At 36.9% G+C, this 13,055-nt stretch overlaps 1 protein-coding gene across 1 annotated transcript; it reads left to right on the top strand.

Annotated features, from left to right (window-relative positions):
* The first annotated feature begins 277 nt into the window (after positions 1 to 277).
* Positions 278 to 12,188, top strand: LOC103698898 (protein BTR1-like). The gene is made up of 8 exons (XM_008780950.6): positions 278 to 635; positions 3,816 to 4,054; positions 4,140 to 4,240; positions 5,516 to 5,709; positions 9,514 to 9,629; positions 10,858 to 11,001; positions 11,507 to 11,568; positions 11,662 to 12,188. The coding sequence occupies exons 1-8, from the start codon at positions 554 to 556 to the stop codon at positions 11,747 to 11,749; spliced, it is 1,026 nt and encodes a 341-aa protein (XP_008779172.3). The 5' UTR covers positions 278 to 553; the 3' UTR covers positions 11,750 to 12,188.
* The last annotated feature ends 867 nt before the right edge of the window (positions 12,189 to 13,055 follow it).

Below are 13,055 nucleotides of genomic sequence, written 5' to 3'. Positions count from 1 at the left end.
AGTCAATTTTAGAATCCGATCCGGCCTCACAAGTCCTCTAAAAATAGATCAAGTCGGATCTAAGCAGGTCGGGTTGGATTACGAGTCAACCCAACCTATTTATAGCCCACTCAGGTAATCAGAGAGGCTCCGAGCTCTCATGGTGAAAAAAAAAAAAAAAAAAAGACAAAATGCCTTTTTAGCTGATATTAATCCAAACACGTAGGTACATTTATGCGTGGATCCGCATAGTTGTGTCTGAGTTGTATAATTAATAGGGCCCAAGGTGGGGAAGCATGTGGTTCCCCTTCTGGGTCTCCCAAGGATACTTCGTACGCAATGCTGGCTAGCCCAGTAGCGGCGGCAAAGAATAAGGGAAGGGCCCCTGGCCGCGACTTGCTCGCCCATACGCCGCCCCTCCGCCTCCTTCAGTGAAGGACAGAGAAAACCTAAAGAGGGGGAGGATGGTTCGCACTCTCTCTCCTCCCCGTCTGCAAGCAGCGTGAGAGACACTTTTCCCTTCCCCTTCTTGTCCTTCTCGCACTCATCCTCGCCAACCAGATCCTCCGTGGCCATGGAATCCCCCGACTCGCCCTACGCTTCCTCCCCCGAGGCCGCCCCCAAGCGTTCCCAGCTCCCCAGATCTCCGGCCCGCGGTGAGATCAGGCGATGCCGATATTTCCCGTCTCTTTCTCTTTTGTTATGCCTCGCTTTTTTTTTCCTCCGATGGTTACAGTTCTTGCTGCTTCGCAGATCAATAGACGAGATCTGGCTTTTGTTTGCCATTAGTTTGCTGTTGTTTAATTGATCTGGTTATTAGGGGAAGGACGATTGCAACGTTGAAACTGATAAAATTAATCTTGTTTTAGTGTCTGCAAAGAATGTGGTTTTAATCGTGTGATAGATTAGGCAGAAACCCCTGTGGTCTATTTGTTATTTCGATAATTATTCTGGGAGAAAATGGGCTTAAATGGCTGAATGTGGTTCCCTTCAAGATCTTTCAAGATTAGGGTTACAAACTTTGTAGAAAATTGATAATTTATGTCTTCGTGCGCGTTTTATTAGGAAAAACAAACTCCAGTTTCCAAACACTTTAGATGAAAATTGCAGGGACGTGAGTGTTGTCAAGCTGCTATTAATGACAGTAAAGCAGTAACTAGTCTGTTGCATAGTAAGCCACTGTGTGGTCTTGGAACTAGTTGGTTATATCACCATTCTGTATACGTAGCCTATTTATTGGCAATATTGGTTATCTTTACACTCTGGTATCAACACAATATATGATACAGAAGCCTTGATTTTGTCAAGAACATTCATGAGGAAAAAAACATCGAAAACATATGCTCATTCTCAAACTTTGTGTCCTTTACTTGTGTAAAACACCTACAAGATTGTATAAACATTTAAGGGAAATGTGTTTTTATGTGATTTGGAGGAAATATATGCAAATTTCCTTTGCATATTTTGTTTTAACTTGGGCCATTTTGTGCTCATGTTACTAAGGCTGCTTTCAGTTCAAAAATAATGAAACACGCATTAACTGGTTTAAGTAGAGTAATATGGGGGAAGAAATGGAGGGTTAAAGCAGAAAGTATTCCTCCTTTTTCAGTGGAGTAGATATATTCCTTATTACCTGGGTTAGCTGGGTTAGAAAAGAAGGAAAAGGAATTGAGATATATACACTCACAGATTCTTCCGAAGTACCTGTTCTGCCCCTCCATTGAAGTATTTTAATCCAAGCATCTTTAGGTGGGTTAGTGGGTTAGTGGGTTTTATTCCTACCTAACTCCAAACCAAGTGCAAGCTAAGAAGTTTGCTTGTTCCTCCCAATAACATAAATCATAAAGCTCAGATCGATGGCATGGGGTAAGCTGAACGTAACACTACAAGACATGATGGAGACTTTGTATCATTCTACTTACTAAACCTTGGAAGTTTTGGAAAGAAAGAACCTTTGAACAGTTAAAATTACACTTGGACCTCTAGGCCCTGTTTATATACCAGACAATAAGATCTTCCTGATGAGAAGGTGGGATTACAAAACATGCTAGAGACAGGGTCTTTATTGGATATCGTGGCAACCTGCAATGCAACTAATCCATGTTTTGGGATAAGTAAAATCCTTTTCAAAGATGATTTATCTTCTCCCTGAAAAATAGGGATAAGTTCTGTTATGGCTGGCCCATTCTCTTTTAACTGTACGACTTCAGATGGATCTTTAAAATAGTGGTGGTGTGAGGAAGATTTTGTCAGGCTTCAGGATCTTCTGACGTCCAAACAGGCCCCTAGTGAGAACCTTATATGGCCTAATGCCCTTGTGTTTCTTATAAACTGAACACCTTTTTTAGTAACTTAAGTTGATAAGTCCTTTTTTGATGGTGAAACTCAATTCAACTAGCCAGGATGGATATCTAGGTGCAAGTTATGATCTTTACAGCCAACTTTCTTTTATGTCATTAATTTATCTAATCTTGAGAAGATTCTTTGTTCACCTTCAAGAAGATCTATATACATGCATGCATATGTTGCTGTTGTTTTTACTTCCTTGTCTTTGTACGTCTGTGGAAATAATGAGTTTACAAAAAACACCAACATGTAGTGCTAAATAATTTTGATAATACATTATTTTAGATTTCTACATTGATTTTGTCAAGGAACTTAGCATAATCATTGCCGACCAATGTAGTCTTCCTGAGCTTGATTGAGATTTTAGACAGTTAAAGTGATGCTGCAAAAATGATATATGCTGCACTTGAAGGAGATAAACCAAGATGTTAAGAAACATCTACAAATGACCTGTTGATGAAATTTGATGATGATAAGGAACAAGTGGCTAAACATAATGGAAGGAAATTTACTTTATTACCATATCATATGGTGCAATTGAAAACATTATATGGTGGAAGGAAGAAATATGATTCAAATAGCCAAAAGATGAACACCAGAATTGCTCTTTACTTATTGTTAATGGATCCAACAAGTCTGAGAAAATTGTTAACAGAGATCCATTGGAATGAGCATGGCCTTTGTCTGACTATGAGTACTAGCATCATGATGGTATTGACTTGCTATCTGGCTATTAGGAATGAATTACTATTGACACCAAGTCTGAAAATGGATCAGATACAGATTGGATATCAATGTATCCATATCCATATATGTTGTTATTTGATGACTATAAATACAGATACAGAGATTATTCATATCCATATTTGTTTAGAATGGATATATCTATAAATTGGACGTGGACGCTTATAAATATACGTATTACATACTAATATAAATTATATAGTTAAATTTTACAATCCACCAAATTAAACATGTCATTGTATGGAATGTAAATTAAATTATAGACATGTTAATCTTGTCACTTATTTCCCTTTAAGTTTGTGAGAGCTGTATGAGACTAAGTAGTATTAAAAATGGAATGAGGTGTACAGATATGGATTGGATAGCTGTGTGTCCATATTATATGCTTTTCTTTTGACGGACACAAAAGTGAATATAGACATTAGTTGGATACTAAAATTTATATGCATATCCGGATAGATTCGGATATGGAAATGGATTTGGATGGATATTATTTGATCCATTTCAGCCTATTGGCATGTAATGGTTTTGATCTAGTTTAGCCAGAATCCTCCGACCTTAACTTCATGCTAAATACTGTCGCCTTTATCCTGCCTATTGCCATTTATACTTCACAGAGAACGCTCTGTTCCCTCATTTTTTTGATTTTTTTAAATCATATTTGTGCCTCTTTGGCAGTCTAGCTCTTTGTTTTTTCCATCCTGTATCTGTGTGGGCCTAATATCCATTATCATTCTTGTGGTCAGATGATAAGGAGAAACCAACAAACATTAGGTTTCTTGTGTCAAATACTGCAGCTGGCTGTATTATTGGAAAGGGTGGATCAACCATTACTGATTTTCAGTCACAGTCTGGAGCTCGTATTCAGCTATCACGCAATCATGAATTTTTTCCAGGAACATCTGATAGAATAATCATGATTTCTGGAATGCTTAGTGAAATAACGAAGGCAATGGAACTGATCCTTGAGAAATTGCTGACCGAGGTATGCGTTGTTTATATGCCCTTAATTTTGTTTCTCTTTGCGCTTTAGTTATCTCATCTGACTTTTCTTCTTCTTGCATAAACAGGCAGAAGAGAGTAACGATGTTGAAAGTAGATCAAAAGTGAGGCTTATTGTTCCAAATAGCTCATGTGGTGGAATAATTGGCAAAGGTGGATCGACAATAAAGTATGGTTTGTCCAGACATACTTCATCATTAATAATGTCATTATGCTGTTTGATATACTTTGAATTAAAAAAAGATCTTTGTAAGTCAGCTTTGCCAGCTCTAAATAATTTACAGCTATACATTTGCTTTGATCACAAGACTAGATTATACTTGGATAAAGGGCCAGATGCGAAGTAAGGTTCAAAATGACAAATCTAGATAAATAGGATCAATTCTATTAATACAATCAGTCTGTTTAATGAATTGGTAAGTAAACTATATTACATTGCATTGTTCCACCATATATTGCTAAAAGATTCCTCAATCTGACTATGGCTTGTCTGCCTTTTGTTGCATGCTGATAATTTACAATAATAGTTTATGGGGCCATGCATTGCAAGTTTATTAAGTAAAAGTGTGTTTATCAAAAAAGTGAAAAAAAAACATAGAAAAATCATAACCATAACCATCGACCTTGTCTTAGTTATTTGGTGATTGTACTTAAGCAAGGGGTGCCCAAAAAATCGCCAATATCAAATGCAAATCTGTTTCACAGTTTGGCATGCTTTTTTGCAATCAGCAGTCAACCTAATGTCAACCCTCCACCTTTTTCATGTGGGCTTGGGACTGATATTGGCAGCATTGTTCTGTACCGCCCATTACAAGGCATACCATGCCGTACTCGTAGAGTATCGAGACTTTGTATGGTCCCCATGCTGAGTGTCGATACTGAGCTATATACCATTTTGATACTTGATATGGGGTGTATTGGTTGAGTACTTGTATGGGGTCCAGTATAGAGACCGCAAACCTTGATTGATAGTGTGATCGAAAAAACAGCTCTAAAGATATAACAAAAATATTTTCAATATAAAATTATAGGAACAAGATTAGAGATTATAAACTTATAAAATATCTTCCTAGTTAAGATTAGAGATATATTTGGAAAGAGTCCATTTACTATAGGGTACACATTGAACATCTATATCTTCTCGAACTCAATTGTGAAAAATGGGAGAGGGAAATAGAAAAAGAGAGAGTTCTAGATCCCCTATCCCCCCTTTTTTGGTACCATGTGGATACAGGCTTCCAAATCTTTCTTCCCAAAACTATATATACCTAAAACTATCATATGATAAAATGCAAAGCAATTGTTTCCTCACCAAGGACAAATTCAATAGCCAAAGGCCCCAATATGCCTTTTTTTCTTAATGTAACATAGATGTGCAAATTATTTTCATTTGGTGATTTAGTTGCTGAGATCTACTGATGGATGCAATCATGCATTTATGCAGGTCATTTATTGAAGATTCTCGGGCTGGCATTAAGATATCGCCTCAGGATCATAATTATGTCGGGTTGAATGATAGGGTAGTTACATTGACAGGGTCTTTTGATGAACGGATGCGAGCTGTCTATCTTATACTGTCGAAGTTAATAGAAGATGCTCATTATCCACAAACTTTAAATTCACCATTTCCATATGCAGGTGTGTCTCCAGTTTATGCCTTCAGTTTGCTAAGTTCTTGCTATCACCAGCCAGTTTGGCATATGTTTACTTTGTGGGATTTATGTTTTCTAATCTTAGTTCTTTCGAGATTCTATGAAGTTATCCACCTAATAGTTTTAAGAAGTTTCTTTTATGTTTTTTCTGCAATTGTTGCCTTAGAATTTATCAGTATGGTTTTATGTGTTATGTGTTTTTCAGTTCTAGGCATCTCAGGACCAACTTAGGGGAAAAAAATATAGGATTGATGCCAACTCTTTTGTCTTCATTGGTCTGCAACATTATTGAGCATATTGGTTGTTGTCTAAGTTCTTCCCTTGAAAATAAAACAGCTAGTGAGTGGAATTCCGAACAAGACATGCTGATGAGTCATGTTTTATGAAAGGGAACTACTCTATCATCACTTTTCTTTTTTTTTTTTTTTTCTGAATTGTATATTTTGATTGTACTCTAAGATAAGCTACAAGCATGAACAACTAACTAACATTTTATATGCATGCATGCATGAATATATGTGCATAGTCTTATTAGTAGCTCTTGATCTTGCTTTCAATTATCTCTTGGATATATTGGAATCGCTTGGCAAGTTTGAGGCCATTAGATTGAATTAACAGATTGGAGGACTCCCTCGACTAAGGACCAACTTACAGCTGACAATGGTGGTGGATCATTAATCGCAGTCTTGAATTTTAAGTCATCTATGTAATGTTCTTGCCTAAGTTGTTTTGGATGTTACCAATGAATGCACCATTGAGAGCAACAGGAACACATGAATGAGAGACTTATGAGAAACAGGGAGAAGAAAAGAAGTTGATGGAGGGAACCTAGAAGTCGTTAAATTTTTCATCAGGTATCAGTCAACCTGGTCGATAAAATATGAAGTTTGAGAAGGGAATCTTGATATGAAAGTTGACCCCGATATGGCATGAACTTAGGACGCAAACTGAAATCTCTAGGAATGCACTTTAGTTGGAAGAATGGTGGACGCGCAGGGCCTTTATGCTTGGGCTCATCCCATTATCTTGCTATCAATTTGCCAATGCCTCAGCTGGGTAATACGACAATCAATGATCATTTGATACTCATGAACAATGGTCAACTACAAATACATCCTGTAGAGAGCTATTCTTATGAGTTGCGTAAAAGCGTGAGATTTTACACTAGAGATGCCAAAATCATGTTATATGACTGAGATCATGCACCAGCCCAACAGCTAATCTGAATCTGAGGTGATGCTATAAATGGGTGAATTTTGTTTTGGAGCATGGTAAGAAAACTAGGAGGGTGTGCTTTGGCGCAACTGTAAGATTGCTCTATTATGACCTGGAGGTCACAGGTTCAAAACATGGAAACAGCTTTTCCGCATGTAGAGATAAGACTACGTACAAATGGTAAGAAAACCATGAGGGTGTGCCCTAGCGCAACGGTAAGATTGCTCCATTGCGACTTGAAGGTCACAGGTTCGAATCCTATAAATAGCTTTTCCACATGTAGAGATAAGACTACGTATATCTGATCCTCTCTAGATCCTGCAATGGTCGGAGCCTCATGCAATGGGCGGCCTTTTTTATCATGGTAAGAAAACCATAATTTTTTTGGTGGCAGATGAATATTGGGTGGACAAATTTCTGTTTGCAAATAATGTGTATGAAATTTTAGCAAAAAAAAAAAAAAGTGTATGAAAGTGTGATTTCTAGATTAAAGGAACAACTGTTGGAGTAATTGTATAAAAGTTATTGTTTCTCTTGCTGGCATCATACCCTTATATGTACACATGAAATAGACTCTATACCTTTATTTGTGGTAGACTTTAATCTGCACTTCGTGACAAATTATTTCTGCCATTTACAGTTTTTACAACTATTACTAACAAGATAGAATATGTGATTGTTGGAATTTTGTATAAAAAGATGTAAGAACATCTAAGTAAGATGTGAATGCGAGTGCTGGACGGAAACTTCAGGAAGTCATTATTACTAGAGGATGCAACTTTAGATAGAACCAAACAAAGAAGAAGATTCACAGTAGATCTCAAGTAAATGAGATAAGATTGGCTAGATCTGGTATATTCATGTGTACTTGTGAAGAATGTTTCTTTATGTATGGTTTCATGGAACTCTTTTCAAGTTTTTCAACCATTCAGTGTGTTGGAGTAGCATATGTGTCTCTTTTCAAAAATGCCCTTCCCCCTAAATTTCTCCTTGTTAAACCCACGTCAGCTTCCCCTTGGAAGGCATGATTAGATTAACTTAGAGGATGCTACTGAAATGGTGGCTAGGCATTGGAAGGCAGCAAAAATGATAAAAAGAATGTTGAATATGCTTGGTTGGAGAGGACATGACCTATAACTGTGGTAAGTTTGCAAAAGCTATTTGTTAGCTACTTTTTGTATCATACTTCATTTGCTACAAATATTTTTATAAACCATCATATGATGATAAAATTAAGCAACCATAAGCATAAAAAGGAAAATGAAAGGAAATATACTAGAGCAAGAAGATATATCATATATAAATAGCTATTAGAGATAGCAATATTGATTGTGGTTACATAAAGCAATCACATTGTTGAAGTCAACTATATGCTTGAAGATAATAGAAGAGACAAATTTTAGCATCCTATGCGACATTGAATTTTTATTTCCTATTTAAAAAAATATGGATTCATGTGTTGCAGTTCACTAGAACTCCTGTTAGATACCGCATTTTAAAAAAATAAAAAATGAAAATTTTAGTATAATATTCAAAAAGGCTAATCTAGAGGGTTGCTCCATTGTGACCCGGGTGTCACGGGTTCGAAACTTGAAAACAACTTCTCTGCATGCAGGAATAAGGCTATGTATATCTAACCCTTCTCATACCCCACAATGGTGGGTTCCTCATGCATTGAGACACCCTTTTTTAATGCAAAAAGGCTAATCTCATCTTTCAGAGTTGAGATGTTCTAGAGAGCTGTTGCTTTCATGTAATTGTTGCTTTTTTTTTTTTTGGGGGGGGGGGGGGGGGGGGGTAAGTTTGTTATGCTTTAGCGTTTGCATGCATATGACTCTTCACCTTTATTTTTAAAATTATATGTATATGTATGTGTATGTCTATGAAGCGTATTTTTTGTTGCAATTTCTTTATTCCCTTCCCTTTTCTATTTTTATAAATTTATGATCATGACAGCTTAATGAAGATCCGGGGCATTGAGATTAGGGAATAAAAACCTTGCTTGTTGTTATCTTTGGCAATTTAGACTGAGCCAAGTTGGGACTGTGAAACTATAAATTTTCTGTGGGGTCACTGGGGTTGCATAGAATCATCTTATTTATTAGGCAGAATTGGAATTATCTGTTTGTCATGTTACTTTTTAATTACTTAAGCCTTTTGAATCTTTTGTTTCCAGTCACTGTCTTTTATTGTTTTAGCATCCAGTTGATTACTTATACATACTGCTGATGCTACGAACACTTGTACATGACATTGGAAGTTCCTTATTTTCACCTTCTACCTTCCTCCCCACCTCTCCCCCCTCTCCAGAACCCCAACAACACCCCCTCCCCCACCCAACTCCCTTTTTTTTCTCCCTCTCCCAGCCCCATCCCCCACCCCTCCTTTCCTTAATTTTTGTGTTCTCTTAAAAATTGAATGTATAAATTGGTGATGATTATGCTGTAATCAGTTTATTTGTTGACAATACCACATTTGATTTTTCTGTATGCTTGTATGCCTGTAAATTATGATACATGTTTAGTGGAAATCTGATTCTTATATTCTTTCCCCCCTTTCTCATTTGAACCATCAGGTGTTAATTTTCCGGGTTATCCTGGGGTTCCCGTGGGCTATATGATCCCCTCAGTAACATACGGCACAATAAATTATGGACCGAATGGAATTGGGGGAAAATACCCAAGTAGCAAGGTTAGTACTTCATATTAGTGCATACGGAATTTCCTGATAATGGCAAGAAACTCTGTTCCATAGTTCTGTATGCATCTACGCATCTGTTTTAAGATGGAACGCTAGTATTTCCACTGTTAATCATAAATTATTCTTCTATATGAAAGTGAATGAACGACGCATATTTGGTTATGGTATTTCTATAGGATGCAAATTCTCTATATAGATCATATTTGTGGTAAACAGGAAACAGCCAATTATTATTTTGGAAGTTCCTTTTAGTTAGAAACAGTTAATTCATAGATATGCCATGCTACACATCAAGACCCTCTGAAGACCAGAAGCATTAAGAGAAATTAAAACTGCATCATGAACTACTACAATATATTTTGATTGTTTATCGCCTGTCATTGTCAAATATGCAATTTCTTTAAATTGTTGTGGATGCAAACTTTACGAACTTTGGATTTCACTCTTTAAATTGTTGTGGATGCAAACTTTACGAACTTTGGATTTCACTCTTTTTTAAACCTGTTGGGACACTGATATCAATCATGGTGCCTAACAAAACCCAGTGATTCATGGGAAAGACATTTAAAATATTAGTAGGCCCTAGAATGACATGTATGACATTGATGATCAATCCAGAAAAAAATAAGAGAACTTTGGTGCATCCGGATTCTTATGTGGACATTGAGCTTTCAGGTTTATGTATAGAAAACAAAGAAGCTTGTACCCCCCCCCCCAAAAAAAAATAAAAAATAAAAATAAAAATAAAATAAAATAAAGAACCTAAGAAGCTGTTTGTATATATCTATTTCACATAGAATGGGTGGATCAAAATGATAGTGAATTTCAACATAATGATCATTTATATCTGCTCAAGAAACTTTCGCGGCCATGTTCCATTTGCTATATTTGCCACCCCCTTCTAGCTCACTTGCGCCACTCCTTTCCATCTTGAACCGCCTCTATCCGTCCTCATTTGTCAAGTTCAATATTGTTAGTTGTCTCAGTTTTTGCATATTCTGTAACTGATCATCGGTATTTTTGCATCGCTAGGCATGAACCTGTTCAGACACATTTGAAAGATACCATATCTTTTTTAAGTGTTCCTTCTCCAAAGTCCTGCTTTATAATCTTGTTCTCTTTTCTTCCTTTTTTTTTTTTTTATGATGTAACACATTATCGGATGCATTAGTATTGGTTTTATCTGGTTAACGATGCTTCTGAGTCATGTATCTGTCAGGGTATGATGTCACAAGCAGCTCCCACAAGGTCATCTATGGGGTCTCATGAAGGCCAAAGCAGCTCAGTCACAATTGGTGTTGCAGATGAGCATATTGGTGCTGTTGTCGGTCGTGGGGGAAGGAACATAATGGAGATTGGTCAGGTTCGCATAATGCATCTAGTCCCTCGGTTTGATCTCTCATCTTTAGTGCATTGGTGCAAGTGATGAGTCCACATTAACTGATCATCTTGTATTAATGTTTGGTAATAAGGGATATGTGACCCTGGATAAATGATTACTTTCGAGGGTTTATTTTGTAAAGAAAGGAATTTGTCACATTATAGACAGTTTATGCAGATTTGAAAATCTCATCTTGACCCCTTTTATCTACAATTAACAACGAGATCCTTTAAAATAGAAAACTCATATGGATGTTAATTTATGTGAAAAATCCGATTGAGATAATCAAATTGCTATATGATTTTTGGGTGTATATTTTGACTATTGAATTCTAAATTTGTTTCCATTCCAAAAGATCTGAAGATTGTATAAGTTTGTTGCTGTAAGAAGCTGCTATGTTATGAACTATGTATATTTGTTAAAATCATTTAGTATATAGGAATATTATTGAATCTTATTATTCATTTACATTCCTCCAATTATGTAGGTTAGTGGAGCTAGGATTAAGATATCAGATAGAGGTGATTTCCTCTCTGGCACCTCAGATAGGTATTACAGCTCCTTCATTTTCTTTTCTTTTTTGTCTGTGACCGGCTTGCTGTTTCCTAATTTTCTTCTTTTTTCCCTGAATGTGACATGCAGGAAAGTAACAATCACTGGATCACCGGAGGCAATTCGCACTGCTGAGGCTATGATTATGCAAAAGGTTTCATCTAATTCTGAGAGGTGATACATGTTGGCTGATAAGTTTTGTTGTCCATTCAAGTGGTTTGCTGCGATCGCTTTCATGCGAGATCTGTGCATCAATTATGCTGCTGGATGAGATTCATTAGATCAATGTTGTCGTGGAGTTGCTCTGGGTACAAGGTGTTTACAAGGCCTGCAATTTGTGCTACAAATGGAAAGAAAAAGTTGTATGTTTCTGATAGTCCAGGGTGAGTGTCTTGTCCGCAATAGTTTTTGTAGTCATCTGCATAGAAAAGGAAAAAGTGGCTTTCCAAAGCACAAGTTACATTTTGGTGTTTTTAGCTGGATTGAACTCTAACATAAGTTCTAAGAGTCTTTTTTTTCCCACCATTTTGACCAACAGAATTGTAGTTGATGTTCTTCTGCTACATGCACCGTGAATTCTCTTTATCAAATGAAACTGCCAAACTCCTATGCACAAACATATTGTTGCTGCTGTTGAAAATGTTAGAAATTTAAGTATCTAACTCTAGGACTTCTCCGCGCGCGCACAAAAGAAAAAAAATGTTTGGTGAATTTTGTCAATAATTTATACTGGTTGTGGTGTTCAATGTATACTTGATCCTTCTTATTCAGGACAAGGCGCGAAATTTATTGTGATAGCCGCTTTGGCTGCGGGAAGGAAAAGACTGCAATGTAGATTAGAGCTATGGATCGAGTGATTTGGTTAATGGAACATTGATGTGCTGGGCTTCTTCACCCACACCAGCCTTTATAGCCGACGCGAGTGCGATCTTCAACCTTACAGGATTAGAATTGTTCATTTTTTATTTGATTTAACAGTTCAGCCCAATAGAAATGAGATTGTTCACCGTCGAGAATAAAAGAACGAAGTTATACTCATGGACGACCTACCTTTGGGCTTGCCAAGAAAGTACTCATGCCCTCAGGAATTCTCGGTGCTGTCAGATTTGAGGACGCACGAGAAGCACTGCGGGGATCTCATGGAGGATAAAAGCATTGTTTGTTGGGCACAGTCCAGTCTGAATTGGGAGGTTAAGGACTAGAAAACCGGTGAAGTTTAGAGAAAGGTAATATGTAGAAAAACATATGTTTGTCATGACATCATGCATTTATGGATAATAACTTAGAGAGATTTTACAGGAATGGGTTAACTTTCACATGCATGCTAGATTCTATTTTGATTGTGAAGCAACCAAAAGTTTGGATGTATTTGAGGTCATCATTTCATAAAGATTATGATTTCGGTGTTCAGACACATGTAATGTTGTGATTCATTGAGCATGGTAATTTGTTTCCCTTGTTTAGTTGGAGGCCTAAGTATTTGC

The sequence above is a fragment of the Phoenix dactylifera genome, chromosome 10 (genome assembly GCF_051530095.1).
Source record: "Phoenix dactylifera cultivar Ajwa chromosome 10, Ajwa_hap1_PhDact_Kaust_v1.1, whole genome shotgun sequence".
In the NCBI taxonomy this organism is placed as follows: Eukaryota; Viridiplantae; Streptophyta; class Magnoliopsida; order Arecales; family Arecaceae; genus Phoenix; species Phoenix dactylifera.
Note: the sequence above shows the minus strand (reverse complement) of the source record. Positions and strands in the feature narration are given on the sequence as shown.